Here is a 15,224-nt window from a genome sequence, read left to right as displayed (position 1 = left end):
AGTAAGGCAAATGCCTACCGTTCTCGACATAAATCATCAAGTAAGGCTATGTATAAACACGCAAGGCATTATTTGGTTATCGTAGTGCGTTATCAAACAAATCAAAATAGGCGCTGGGCACAAAATCGCTTTGTCCACCGAGTACCCTAGTGGGCTCATGCTTTTTAGCTTTGTAAATCTCCAACTTCTCCAACAAGTCGAGAACGCGACCCTTCTCTGCCCTGTGTAGAATACGCATACAACTCTTGATATTGCCTATAATGTGGCCGGTTTCTGCCAAAAGCATTCCCAATGTAGTTTTGTTATGTGCCTGCAAATGCTCCCTGAATCTAATCTTAAAAGAACGGCCAGTTTGACCGATGTAAAATTTGTTACAACTACTACAAATGATCTTGTAAACCCCAGAACCGTCAAATTTATCAGAATCTTTACTCAAACTACGTTTTACACAGAGTTTCAGAGTGTTGTTAACTTGAAAACCACATCCAACCTTAGATTTATTCTAATACTTTTCTATTTGTTGCGACATTTTTCTGTAAAATTTAATTGGAATAGTTTCAGGTTTTCTTTATTCTTTCTTTTTTCTAAATGATTGTGGGTCTGCCTACTATTTAAATCTGCTTTTTATCCTATTGTATGGGCGCATAACATCTTTAGCTGAGAAACCGTTGGCTACTGCAATTTGCCTTAATATACTAAGTTCTTGGCATATTTCATTGTTGGCCAATGGTAATCTAAAACGTCAGTGGATCATAGAGGTGAAAAAGGCCCTTTTATATCGTGGCGGATGGCATGAACTGGCTCTGATGATAGTACCTGTACATGTAGGCTTTCTGAAAAATCAAAAATTTATGTCTGTTATCAACCTTCTTAATTGTAAGGTCTAAATAGTTAATGGAGCCTGCTTCTTCTATTTCTGTAGTAAACGCTATTTTTTGGTGCATGCTGCCTATGGCTTGAGCAAATGCGGTAACCTTATTCTCGTCCCCCTCTAAGAGTAACAGGACATCATCGACATAAAGTTTGTAATATATAGTCTTGTCTTTCAGTCGTGGGAACATAGCAAAGATCTTACATTCTAAGTCGTGCATGAAAATGTCTGCTAACGTACCAGCCAAACTGTTACCCATCCCAAGACCATGTTTTTGTTGGTATAATTTGCCATTGAATGTAAAATATTTATAATTTAATGCAAATTCTAAAATTTCTATTAATTCTGTGTATTCTGCAGTACTAATCTTGTTATGAGTTAGCGGATTACATTTAATAATCTGAATCATTTCCTTTATCAGGACACTACTGTACAGGTTTTTTTTTTTACATCTAGGGAAGCTAGTGTCGCATTATTTGGAATATGTATATCTTTAATCGCATTAGCAAGGTCAGAACCGTTTTTGACCAAAAATTAGTAGAGAAAGTGTACATTGCTTTCAGTTTGTTGTTAAGAAACTTATTTAATTTACAACATGGCCATGACAAATTGTTAACAATTGGACAGACTGGGTTTCCTTTCTTATGTATCTTAACCTGCAATCTCAGTTGGGGGAGCTTAGGATTAATCATTTTTAGCGATTTCTTTCCGTAAACGTTAAGCAGAAATTAGGAGCTGTCTATCTTTTTCCGCAAATCTATTTGGAACTTCTGTGTTGGGTTTTTGTGAACTTATATTATCTCATTTTCATAGAAGAATTCCTCCCTTTTCTTAATGTCCTCTTCATATATAATGACCACTGTATTACCTTTGTCTGCGCGAATGACCATTGCCTTCTCTTTTTTAAACTTTGTATTAAGATTTTTTAAGATACGACTCTCGTGACTGATGGCATTAGAAGAATTACTGTATTCGTCTTTTAATGTATCAAAATTGGTTTCTATGATAGTTATCAATTTTAAAAGTCTACTACATGTATTTTACCTAATGTGTTTTTATTAGATTATGTTTTTGCGTAATTCATCTACACCTGTAGTAGCGACATCTAGGGAGGATGTAGGCAAACAGATTTCTGGGAGCTACTGTACTTCAGTAGCCAGTTGCAATAATGACTATGTGGACGATATGGCCTAATCACTCAAGGACATGGTGTAAAAAAGGTATGTTTTACAGTTTGTTTTTTTTCTGTACATTTCCCTGGTTGTATGATAGTATATTGTGATACGTATTGCTGTATTATGCTGAAAGACACACTGCTCGCTAGGTGCATATATTTGTATATTGTAGATCTGAGGATGGTCATTACGGACTTAAACTGGTCATCGTCTAAAGAATTGATATTGTGATCAAAGACGGGAATAAAAAAACATTTGACAGTATCATTGCTTCTAAAAAGAAACATGTTACATTACCTCTCAAGCAAAATTCAAAATTTAAGATACTCTGAACTGAGGTTCTTTGCAGAAAGTCACATCTGTTGAGTACAATATTGGATGGCAACTACTTATGACATCAAAAAGAAAGACGATGATATTCAACAGTATACAACCCAAATGGAGAGCAAGTTGGGAAAACAGAAGGTTATGAGAAAGTGTGAGACTGAATAACTGGATGTAGCTGTTTAAAAATCATTCACACAACACAGTAAGGGAATTCCAGTCAGTGGCCTGATAATAAAAGAAAAATCAGTTTCATTTAAAAAACAAACTGGTGGCAGTAACTTTCTGCTGCAAGTGAGGCCTGGCTATAAAACTCAGAGGGTGTGGGTCGGGGGAGAACCCACGAAATGGTGTGTGGCAGCTGACAGTCACCAGGGAAAGTTGTTCAGCTATTGACAAAAATACAGTAGAGTTTGTGAAGGAGATACAGAAGATAAAAGAATATTAAACTGCTAAAGCCTTGTTGTATAATGCTGATTAAGCGGCTCTCTTATACACTCCCTCCTTCAAAAACAATAGCTGCCAAGAACAAGCAACAGAAACAGCACATAACATCAATGGCAAATGAGAGCCATGATCCAACACTTATGACTATTGGGGACCACCAACATCCACACTGTTTTCAACACAGTGGCAGAAACACATGACCAGTGCAAAATTAAGCTCCGAAGAAAACATGGATGGACAGAGAGAGATTTTCTTAGTGGTTCCATGAAATATTTGTATCAGCTGTGGGCGAATAGTTGAAGAAGAAAAATCTTCCACTGAAAGCTCTCCTTATAATTGACAAGGCTCCCAGTGATCCTTCTGATGTGACTAAGATCCAATGGCATTCAAGCACTCTCTCTTCCACCCAATGTGACAGCCTTGATTCTGTCCAATGAGTCAGCTAATTCAGAATCATCAAGTGCTGACACTTTGTACGTTGGCATGATCTGCAAGTTTCCAGGAGGACGAGAAATTCATGAAGATGATGCTGGTAAGTGGATGAATGAGGAAAATCGAGAGACATGAAACATTAACAGATGAAAAAATAAAAGTGTGCAGGAAAGTAACAATGAAATTGATGACGAGGAAGACAGAGACAGAATTAAGATTCCTCACAATGCTATTGCTGAAGGTGCAGACATTTTCTTGTTAACGTCATGCAACAGCCAAGTACATGAAGCAGCAATGAAAGCTTGTGAAACTGCTGCTTGGTAAAGCACACCACTTTTGTGTATCATCATTGTGACAACTAAAAATCTGGGATGTGTTACATAATGAGTAATACTACTGTATATGTATACACTAAAGAACTAAGTTTTAGATCACTGTAAGCATCAAATTCCACCCGCCTGCTTTGACGTGTCACATAATGGTGGTGTAGTGTGTGATGTCATATGGTGCAATGTTTTTGAGTTGGTTTGTGTTTTTAGATATCATGTAGTTGTATTTGATGCTCCCCCTCTGGTGATGGCTGATGAAGTGATGAATTTAACAGGTGGTATTGGATTCATTTTAGTTTAGGTTATCACTGAGGTGAAGTGCGTTTATTTGAGCCTAGGCAGTCAGTACCGTAACATGGATTTTGAAGTGTTTGCTTTGTTTTCAGGGAGTTGTTATGCTTTTTTCCCTTTTGTGGTGTGGTGGCAGCCAATCTAGGTGATTTTGTCAGAGGCTTCTGTTGCTAAGTAATTTTTGTTTTGATTTTATTCTATAGTAATTTTGATTTTTTGTCTGTTTTATATTTATGGTATTTTGGTTGTGTTGTAACTAATCTAGTGAATATGGCGTTTTTTGGGTTTTCAATATGTTGAGGTTTTGTGAGTTATGTAGGTGTATGAAGTTTGTGGTTGTGGTTTCTTTATTAGTGGTTTGCCAGTAGGTATCGAGAGCAGCCATGTTTGAGGTATACAGGTCACAGGAAATGTCTTATTCCACTTTTGAGAGTTGTAGGTGTTGGCTGTTTGGTACTGCGGGCTTGGTTTGAGCTATACAGCTCACGTGAAGTGTACGATTCCCGCTGGTTTTGTGGCTGTAGTGTTATGTTGTAAGTTGAGTTTTTTTTTTTTGACAGTGCGGTGTTTCATACTGTTATACATTTAGCTTGTCCCTGTCCTAAACCCCCATATTTCCCGCAGCTGTCACGTTAGTTTCATTTCATTGTTGGAGTGAGATGTTCTTGTGTCATCTTTATTTTTGTTCGCACTGTTGTAATGTGTATGTAGTGACAATAGCGTCACCATTTGCTATATGCTGAAAGATGACATTTCTGCCATATTGATGACATCATCATGGGTCAAAGCATATGAATGGAATTGGATGTTTCCCTAATTCTGTAAGTTTCCTATGAAAATGAATTTATCTCTACGTGTTTAAATTAAATAGGTGATTAAGGGCAGAAGAATCTTCCCTATGAAGATGGAATTTGACTGTATTAAAACAACAGTTTCAGGATTAACATAAGGTGGATTAGGAAAACCACAGAAAAACTAAAGTCACAATTAAAGAAATCTGTACAATTACTCTCGCTATGTTGTCTATTAATATTCAGTTATACTTAAATATCAAGTGAAGTACAAACAATCATAAGAACATGTACAGTACCTTTCTTCTTACAGGAGAAGCTCCTTCTGCAGTAGAAAACTTACTGCAGAAACTGAATGATGATGTATATGTACTGACAAACTAAAGCAATTATCAAACAAAGTATTTCACTCCTAAAATGTCTTCAGATAACATAAAGTAGTGTTTCACTTATTTAATAAATTTTATTATTCATTTCATTCCTTAATGAAATCTCAGACACAGGGTGAGGATGGAGAAAAGATAAAAGCACAGAGGCATTATTATCTTTTCACCAAGCAGTTCAAAACATATTTTTATTGATTTAAGGAATTACATATTAAAGATTCTGCCTTTCTCAGAAATTCTTTGTTCAAGGTTTGCTGAAAGTGGTCACCCTTTATTCTTGATTTTGCTGTCAACAATCTCTCCAAATTTTCATTACCAGTAGACGACCTAAACTGTGTTCTTGTTTTAGTCACAAGACTGAATATCCTCTCACATTTAGCATTACTCCGAGGGATTCTTAAAATACTTAGAACATAACATGTACTAATCTGGAAAATTTTAAGATCCCATCACTACTTTTTAATTTTCTTATCAGGGACCACTGCATATCAATTCTCTCTTCCTTTCAGATTTCATGCAGTAGGTCATATATCCTAAATGCATACAACTAGGACTGTAATTTGTCCATGGCTTCATGCTGTTTACCTGCATCTGCATTCAATAACGACAGAAACTTTTCCACAAAATACTTCAGAAGAAAATGATGTACGGGAAACAGACCTAATTTGCACAACTTTTGTATTCCTTGGTATTTCACTCTTTGGTGGGTATTTGTGGACCATCTAGCCACATGTGACAATGAAATATTTTCATACACATGGGAATTCCTTCTTCTCAGCATGCTTGAGATGATCCACAAGTTGCGAAGTACAACTACCAATGTCCAAATCACAAATTTCATTCTTTCTGGTTTCTTCCGCTGTGGTAATCAACCTCTAAAAAGAGATAAAAATTTTACCACTGAAGGTTGTACAAATTAAGACATTAATTTTTTTTAATGTATCCACCACAGATCTTGCTGTAAATAGATGTGAGGCACACCTGACTGTAAAATTACATGCAGGTATAACATTTGACAAAAACATAGAGCCTTAATTAAATCTGATGGCAGGAACATAAAAATCCTTTCTTCACGGGGCAGGTTGTACTTAATTGAGGAATCCTGTTAAGATGTTTTGGATGTATAAGAACATGGAACTTGCAAATTCAACAGCTCTTCTTCTTGAAGAGGCACTACTCTAAATTGGTGATCCTTTCACCTTCAGAATATAAGTTTTGGAGACATAAAAGCTGAGCACCCTTAACAGATTTCACTTCACAATTGAGTAGGCTCAATGAAGGCTTCTGCTGTTCCAATACCAAATTGTCCACCACCGTAGCTGAGTGGACAGTGCGCCGGCTTGTCATGCAGAGGGGGCCGAGTTTCATTCCCGGCTGGGTTGGAGATTTTCTCCACTCAGGGACTAGGTGTTTGTGTCGTCTTCATCATCCTCATTTCATCCTCATCGATGCGCAAGTCGCCGAAGTGGCGTCACCTGAAAAGACTTGCACCAGGCGATCAGGTCCACCCGTCGGGAGGCTCTCGCCATATGACATTTCATTTCAATACCAAATTAAACATTTGCTCACAGAAAGCCAATGGGTGCACAAATGCATAAAAATTTCCATCTCACCATCATATGAAATTTTTTTCAGTTTCTCCTTTCTCTTTGTATTATTTTGTAGACAATAGTATATGTCCAGAACATAATCATCGATCTGTAATGGCAAACATGTAGCTCCCTCTTTTGCGGCCAAACTTAACAAATTTTAAGGACATCTAACAACAAACAGGTTAAGGACATCACTTTTCAACACACATGCAACTCCATTCTTCATTCCGTTACAGGTTCATTATCACAACACACGATCAAACTGTTATTGAAAGGAATATTACACTTCTTCGGAGTGTTAAGAACAAGTGTTCCTGTGCTGATACCACTGAAATCCCCCTGTAAGTTCAGGAGAGATGATACGCTGCTTTCAATTATTTTTGGTCGTAACAGCAATGGGAATATAGGTTGGAACCCCCTTTGATACTACCATCTGTTTAACTAGAGAATGGCAAATCTCTCTAATTTTCTATTATTTCTTCTTTTTCCTTTGTAGCATTTCTCTGATAGCTGCTACAGTTTTTGTCCATGAAAGCTGTAGTTTTTGCTATATTGCTATCTCACTTTCAATTTTATCACCGAATTTCAGTTTTGTATTGCTATTCACATATGTAACCTTTTCACGATGCTTTTCGGTTTCCACACGTTTTGAAATATCACTTTTCCCCACCATGCGACAAACAAATGTCACATTGGCTAACTGTACAAAATGTGAACAATGGACCTTTCGTACTCTCTATAATGCATGGTAATTGTTCCGGATACTGCTGTTAGAAAACTGATTTTTTTTTTCATTTTTTTTTTTGTTGCCATTACGAAAAAAAGTTGGATAACGTGAGTCTTCAATTAAACACAATAAACACACAAAAACACAAATCAAACCAGACCATGAAAACACCTCTAATAATAACAGAATATACACTACAAAATGTGTGGGGAGCAGTAGAAATAACAACAATCAATATACAGGACGCACATGACATGCTCTCATTTCTAGGAACTTTGATATGTATATCAATTAAACAAGACTAATGACTAATGAGCAAAGGACTTCCGACTGGCGGCACAAACTTGAATAGCGGGTTTCTAAATCAAATACTTTCAGTTTGATGACATTTAACTAAAATTGGGCAATGGAAGGAAATGGGAGGTGGGAGAAAAAGTGAAAAATCAGGAGACTCCCACCTTAATTGGGAGAGTTGGCAGGTATGGGCATGGAAAAAGCTGCAAGTTCCAGACTGGGAAAAAGACAAGTCTCCTTTTTTTTTTACCTCCGAACATGTGTCAGTGTTGACAGTAGACTCTGCCGACATTTTATTAGGTATGCAATATACGGCGAACGCTTGCGGTAATCTTCCCGAAGAGATCTAAACAATCTGCGGCACCTACGCAAAAAAAGAGATGAGTACAAGACAATTATTAAAAATTGTTGTGCAGTGGTAAGGTTTTCAAAACAAGAAAATATTTTTCATTCTCTGTGACAGTACATGGTTAAGACTCTTAATGTTTAACAAAACAGTAATTTCAGCTCATAAAATGGAAACTTACCCTTCTTCATCAAAAAGTTTAATACATCTTAATGTTTCATGAAGGTGAGAAATACGAGAACGGTCCTGCAGATTTATAGCTTCAGCCAACTGTAATTGCAGGAATGATACAAGTTCATTTTCTTTCTGAATTGATGACTGCCTCTGCAAAGAAAAATAGTAAAAGTTTTAACTAGCAAGAATTGTATAAAGATGGAATTTCATTTTGGTTCCGCTGAAAAAGTAAAAATAAGGTCATCTATTGTCAGAGCTATCAAATCTGAACATCTCCTCAAGTCATATGAGAATGAAGAATCTCATGACAATGCCCTTGAATAAAAAATTCTCGGACTTTTTGATGTCCAGATAAAACCTCAAGCTTTTGATGATTACCATCATGATCTTCAGCAGAAGCAAGTGACTGGCTTGGCTGCTGCTGTTGTGGCATTATTTATCCCATGGAAGGCTGCAGATTGATTAGCGTATGTAGTCCTGCTGCCACAGCTGGTTTCAATGTCTGGACTGGTGGTACCACTACTCATGTACGAGTGAAACCAATTTGGCAAATTTCTCTGATACTTCTCAGCATTAAGAGCTCACTTCCAATAACATTACATATGCTGTCCCAGTTGAAACTGTTCGCACACATTCTATTTTCTACAGCATCTTTAATTACTATACTCCAGTATGTAAAAGCAGGGATAAAACATTCATTCATCAAAGAGTATTTTGTGTTTACTTGTGAGGTTGTGCTCACCATCTGCTGATTTCTCAAGTACCCAATTTTTAATGTGCTGTTGATGTTCCGCACCAGGGTTGGAAATGATACAGATGAATTGGCCAATGTAGTTGCACCCGCACTCACCAGGATACTATAAATCTCATGGACCCTGACGGTCAGACTCCATAACTGGGTGCAACATCATCTTTATCTTCTTAGGTGGTCAGAAAATAGTTCCGATTCCTTGTTTACTCAATACTAGATGAAGCACTGAAGAAAGCAAGGAACACAATTGGTGGCTCATCATGTGATTGTTCAATATTTTCACATTTCTGTTTCTTGGAGAGTCCCTTCTTTATATCATTATGTCCTGTAGCCATTCTTTTGGAACACTTCAAAATCCAAGTGGTCATCATCAATCCATTTTAACAGTATACATCAATGTATTTTTTAAAAAATCTTCTCTCTTCTGTACTGGATGTTGGAAACATTGTGCTCTGAGATATAAATCAGTGTTCGTTAGCTTGCAGTACACAATGGCCAAGCTCTCTCTCTCTCTCTCTCTCTCTCTCTCTCTCTCTCTCTCTCTCTGACTTTTGTTGTATCCACACATCTAAAAATGGCAACTTTCCTTCTCTCTCTGTCTCGACAGCGAAGTGGACATTTGTGTATATGCTGTTAATGTGTTCAGTGATCTGCTCAAGAGCTTCAACACCATATGGCCACACCATAAATGTGTCATCAACATAATGATAAAATGAAGATGGGCAAAACTGAGTGAAATTTCATGTTGATCGATATAACAGCAAAGTGTCATCACTGTTGGAGGATAATACCCTAACCTGTCATACAGCAGAAAAATGGTGTAGCTGCTGAAGAACTCTGGTCTATCAAATAATGTCTAACAGCTCGAACTGCCAGACTTCCAAGGCTGTACAGATTACCTAAAATTCACAAAGACACGCTATTGAGACTTATCATTAACATTATTGGTTCTCCCTCCTAAAGGCTAGCCAAATCTCTAACCAAGTTAATGACTCTGATAGTTTGCTGCTGTGAACATCACATTAAAAACTCTGAGATATTCACTGAGAAAATCAAACAAATACAGGCTGGTGCAAATGATAATTTATGTCAGCCTGGATGTGGTGTGTCTATTTTGCAAAAGTTCCTGCAGAGGACACATGGAAACTATTGGAAGTATACTTCCCTCCTCAAACTATAAAGTTGTTTCAGTATGCTACGATGGCCACCTCTTTCCTGTACAGTGGTAAATTTTATGAAATGACCGATGGAATGGCTATGGTTTCTCGACTACTCCAACAGTGGCCAACTTCTTTATGGAACATTTTGAAAAATGTGCTTTGAATTAGACTCAATTTTGCCCTTCTTCATTTTAACATCATATTGATAACAAGTTTATGATCTGGCCATGTGGCATCAAAGCTTTGGAGCAGTTCCTTAAGCACATAACATACAGTTTTCACCATCCAGTTCAGAAGACAGCTGTTTTATACACACACACACACACACAGGGTGTTACAAAAAGGTACGGCCAAACTTTCAGGAAACATTCCTCACACACAAAGAAAGAAAATATCTTATGTGGACATGTGTCCGGAAACGCTTACTTTCCATGTTAGAGCTCATTTTATTACTTCTCTTCAAATCACATTAATCATGGAATGGAAACACACAGCAACAGAAAGTACAAGCATGACTTCAAACACTTTGTTACAGGAAATGTTCAAAATGACCTCCGTTAGCAAGGATACATGCATCCACCCTCCGTCGCACAGAATCCCTGATGCGCTGATGCAGCCCTGCAGAATGGCGTATTGTATCACAGCCGTCCACAATACGAGCACGAAGAGTCTCTACATTTGGTACCGAGGTTGTGTAGACAAGAGCTTTCAAATGCTTCCATAAATGAAAGTCAAGAGGGTTGAGGTCAGGAGAGCGTGGAGGCCATGGAATTGGTCCGCCTCTACCAATTCATCGGTCACCGAATATGTGGTTGAGAAGCGTACAAACACTTTGACTGAAATGTGCAGGAGCTCCATCATGCATGAACCATATGTTGTGTTGTACTTGTAAAGGCACATGTTCCAGCAGCACAGGTAGAGTATCCCATATGAAATCATGATAACGTGCTCCATTGAGCGTAGGTGGACGAAACTAAAATGATCTCTAACATGGAAAATAAGCGTTTCCGGACACGTGTCCACATAACATCTTTTCTTTATTTGTGTGTGAGGAATGTTTCCTGAAAGTCTGGCTGTACTTTTTTGTAACACTCTGTATACATATAAATTGTTTCTAGTGAGGACCTCTTGGATTCTGAAATTACTCACCTGAAACACACGGGATATACAGCTGGTGCTCTGCAAGAAACTAAAATATGAAAATATTGAACAATCACATGATGAGCCACCAATTGTGCTCTTTCCTATCTGCTGTGCTACATGTAGTAAAACAGACAGAGTCTTGAGAAGATGAGAAATAAGTCCTATTTTTTAATCATCTAAGAAGATAAAGGAGATACTGTGCATAGTTAAGGACAGTCTATATCTCAGGGCCCCTGCGGTTTATAAATTACTGAACAAAACCATACAAAGAAACGCCCAATACTGTTTGATGAAACAAAAGTTTTGTCACAGGCCCTCATATATTTTGATTCTATTATCAGAGAAGCCATAGAAATTAGAATGTGAGAGAACAATTTCAACCAGGACAACGGATATAATATTAGTGGTACATGAAACCGAGCTCTGAATACTAAGAAGAAACAGAGAATTTTGCCAAGTTGTGTAAACTCCTACGAGAGCTGTGGTGCCACCACCACAGACAATGACACCAATTATGACAGCAAGATGACATGCGTCAGGCAATCGCATGCCATCCGTGGGCTGTATAAGGCAACCACAGCAGCAGCCATTACAGTAAGTTGTTCCCGACAAAACAGATGGTGATAATGATTGAAAGCTTGAGTTTTTATTCAAAACGGAAACAGCAACAACTCCAAGATATGCAAGGAAGGGGGGAAGGGGTAGTATACACTCCTGATTCCGGTACTTTGCAGTTAGGATTTTGATTACAGTGTTCTCCCACAACACCAATACCATTTTCATTACAAGACAAAAGAATAAACTCATGTTGTCATATTCAGTATCAGTAAAGAAGTACAGCATTGTTTTAAGTATTTGTATTACCACAGGCAGCTTCAAACTGGTCTTGTTCTATTAAGATCTGAATCAAAAGTGTTAGCCATCTTCTGCAAACTCAAGTGAGGTAAACTACATTTGTTAACTTCAAGTGTGTCTATCTCTAGATCCACTAAACATCAGACACATTTATACAAGTTTTTTAGTATGAAGTTGTCCTAAAGAAATACACTGACAGAAAAAAATTGCAATGCCAAAAAATAATTAATGTAGAGTAATGAAATTTTGGGAATACACTTGTCTAGGTAACAAATGTAAGTGATTAACATTGCAAGGACACACATTAATGTAAGTGCGATATAAGCCACTGAAAATGTGAAATGCTGGTATATTAATACCTGGTGTAACTGCCAGTGTTACAAGCATGCAAATGTATGTGCATTGTGTTGTACAGGTGCTAGATGTTAGTTTGTGGGATGGAGTTCCATGCTTTTTGCACTCAATACAGAGACGGTTAATGCTGGTTGTGGATGGTGCTGGAGCTTTAGTCCAATGGATGATGTCCCGTATGTGCTCAATTGGAGACAGATCTGGTAACTGAGCAGGACAAGGCACCATGTCCACACTCTGTAGAGAATGTTGGATTACAGCAGCAGTATGTGGGCAAGTGTTATCCTTTTGAAAGAGGCTCCCTGTAATGCTGTTCATGAATAGCAGCACAACAGGTTGAATTACCAGATGGATTTACAAATTTGTAGTCAGGGTGCATGGGATAACCATGATAGTGCCTTCTGTCATATGAAATCTCACCTTAGACTATAACTCCAGGTGCAGGTCCAGTGAGTGTACACAGAGAGGCTGGTTGCCCCAACTTGCCTACTCGTAACCAACATACAGCCATCACCAGCATCAATGCAGGACCAGCTTTCACCAGAAAATAGAACAGACCTCCACCCTGACCTCCAATGAGCTCTTGCTTGACATCACTAAAGTCACCAATGGTGGTGGTTTGGTGTCAGTGGAACACAGGCTATAGGGCATCTAGCTTGGAGCTGTCCTTTAAGTAACCAATTTGTAACAGTTTGTTGTGTCACTGCGGTGACAACTGCTGCTGCAGATGTAGTATGATGCACCAGAGCCATATGATAAACATGGCGGTCTTCCTTCTCAGTAGCGCCACATCGCCATCCAGAGCCCGGTGTTCTTGTGACTGTACTTTCTTGTGACCACCTCTGCCAGCAATCACGTACAGTGGCCATATTCCTGCCAAGACTTTCTGCAATACCACATGTGGAATATCCATCTTCTTGTAGGCCTATTAGATGACCTCGTTCAAACCCAGTGAGGTGTTGAAAGTGGCGTCTTTGTCACCTTAAAGGCATTCTTGGCTAACATCAATTCACCAAGCCCAATCTCAAAGCTAACTAACACTCATGACCATTACAGCATGTATTTAAAGCAAACATGATTCGCATCCTCACAGTGGCACTACTAGCACCACTCTTATGCGACTAGTGTGAGATCTGAATAGCCATCATCTTTCAGATATAGAAACATGCCTACCAACTTTGGTTTATGTTGCAGAACTCCTTCTTGGTGTTGGGATTTTTTTTCTGTCAATGTATTTGGCATTCATTCTAAAACATTCTGTATATTTTAATACTGCTTCTCATTTTTAATTTCTTTCATTGGTACTGTACTTCACTTTAGCTTTCTATATTAATCAGAAGTCTACTCCCAAGCGGGGAAAAAAAAGAATTTCCACAAAATATTTCTTCTTTTTATTATCTACATTTTGGACGACTGTTCCTTGCTAGTAAAGATGGTTCAGCAGTTAAATAAATCCCTTCTTACCTCAGCATAATTCTTTGAGTTCAGTTATTTTTGGTATCATTTACTAAGAAATTAATAGACAGTATTAAGATTTGTTGCCAACAACTTACAAGAGCGGTCAGTTTTTCTGGTGACCATGATACATGCTGGACATCAGCTGTACTGAGTACTATCCTCAGTTTCCTTTTTGCATCAGTAAATGCATAAGAAGCTTCAATGTTGTTTGGATCTATGTTGAGACGTTCATCTGAGGATTCCTTGTGCTTTAAAGGAACAGTTGAATCAGTAATCTGCTCAGCTGAAGCTGCATTCCCAGCGACATTTGGCTTACGGCGATACTTTGCTAGGATATCTTCTGTAGCATCTAAAACAAACAAAATCTCTAAATTAAGATGCCGTATTATCAGAATCAATCAATGTAGCATGGCTAGAACTGACGTGATCAATAAGAGAGACAAAGAATCTGTGAGACATAAACTATTCGTAAGGTTTAGAAGCATATTTTAAAACACAATACTTAACAGCATACACTTGTAAGCCAGTCATACAAAGAAAAACTGTGTTTAATGTCAGTCATAGGAATGGAACACTTTTGTGTCCCTGCCAAACAGTGACATTCATTGGACAATGACCAGGGTGGTATAGGAGCTGTTAATGCAGCACCTAACTTCAAGTGCTCACAATGGAACTACCACTGACTGGTATTGTACTGACTGGTATTACGTGGTAAACTGATGATCAGCCATGGCTGATAAACTATCGCACACCTACAACCATCAAGTAATCATGACATTACTAATGAATATAAATGCTTTTAGGATATTTTGTGGTTTTTTGTTATTTAGTGTATGCCTAGCCTTTCAGCAGCTCAACACTTAATGTCATGTGGTGCTGGGGCTTCACAACATGTCATGTGAAATATAACCCAAAGAAACAAGCAATGGGTGCAGCAGCTGGCTGGTGAAGTTTTTACAAGCCTTAGTGTCAAGGACTTCACACAGTGGCAAGTAAAGAAAACAAACTCTCTTCTTGTACGGCACATACTCTTTAGCTGCAGCTGCTTACAAGGTGGTGTTTTGTGGAAGAGGTCAGTATTGGTATGACAGTTCCTCCTTCAGATAAGTAAGTTTAGAAGAATTTTCAGTAGGGTTAACTGCTCAACCTGCTTGGAGTTTTATTACTTGATGCTTTTAACATACATCAACATACCCTGAAACACTATGGATACATATTAATACTTTTCTACTGAAATATGGTGTTGATGGGCGAGCAATGCATGAAAGCATCAACACAATTCTTAAACTCCCTTGTGGGTACTGCAGCACTTAATACCAATCATAGG

General features: G+C 38.0%; 1 protein-coding gene across 2 annotated transcripts in view; it reads right to left on the bottom strand.

Annotated features, from left to right (window-relative positions):
* The window catches only part of LOC126248294 (GTPase-activating protein and VPS9 domain-containing protein 1), a 369,886-nt gene that overhangs the window by 74,220 nt on the left and 280,442 nt on the right, over positions 1 to 15,224 (bottom strand). For both annotated transcript variants that reach the window (XM_049949157.1, XM_049949158.1), the window contains exons 22-24: positions 13,993 to 14,246; positions 8,187 to 8,329; positions 7,910 to 8,023 (exon numbers count right to left, since the gene is read on the bottom strand). In XM_049949157.1, the coding sequence (XP_049805114.1) occupies positions 7,910 to 8,023; positions 8,187 to 8,329; positions 13,993 to 14,246 (511 nt within the window). The remainder of the gene's footprint in view (positions 1 to 7,909; positions 8,024 to 8,186; positions 8,330 to 13,992; positions 14,247 to 15,224) is intronic.

This window comes from Schistocerca nitens, chromosome 3, assembly GCF_023898315.1.
Source record: "Schistocerca nitens isolate TAMUIC-IGC-003100 chromosome 3, iqSchNite1.1, whole genome shotgun sequence".
Taxonomy (NCBI): domain Eukaryota; kingdom Metazoa; phylum Arthropoda; class Insecta; order Orthoptera; family Acrididae; genus Schistocerca; species Schistocerca nitens.
The sequence above is the reverse complement of the archived record's forward strand: the minus strand, read 5'-3'. Positions and strand labels throughout refer to the sequence as shown.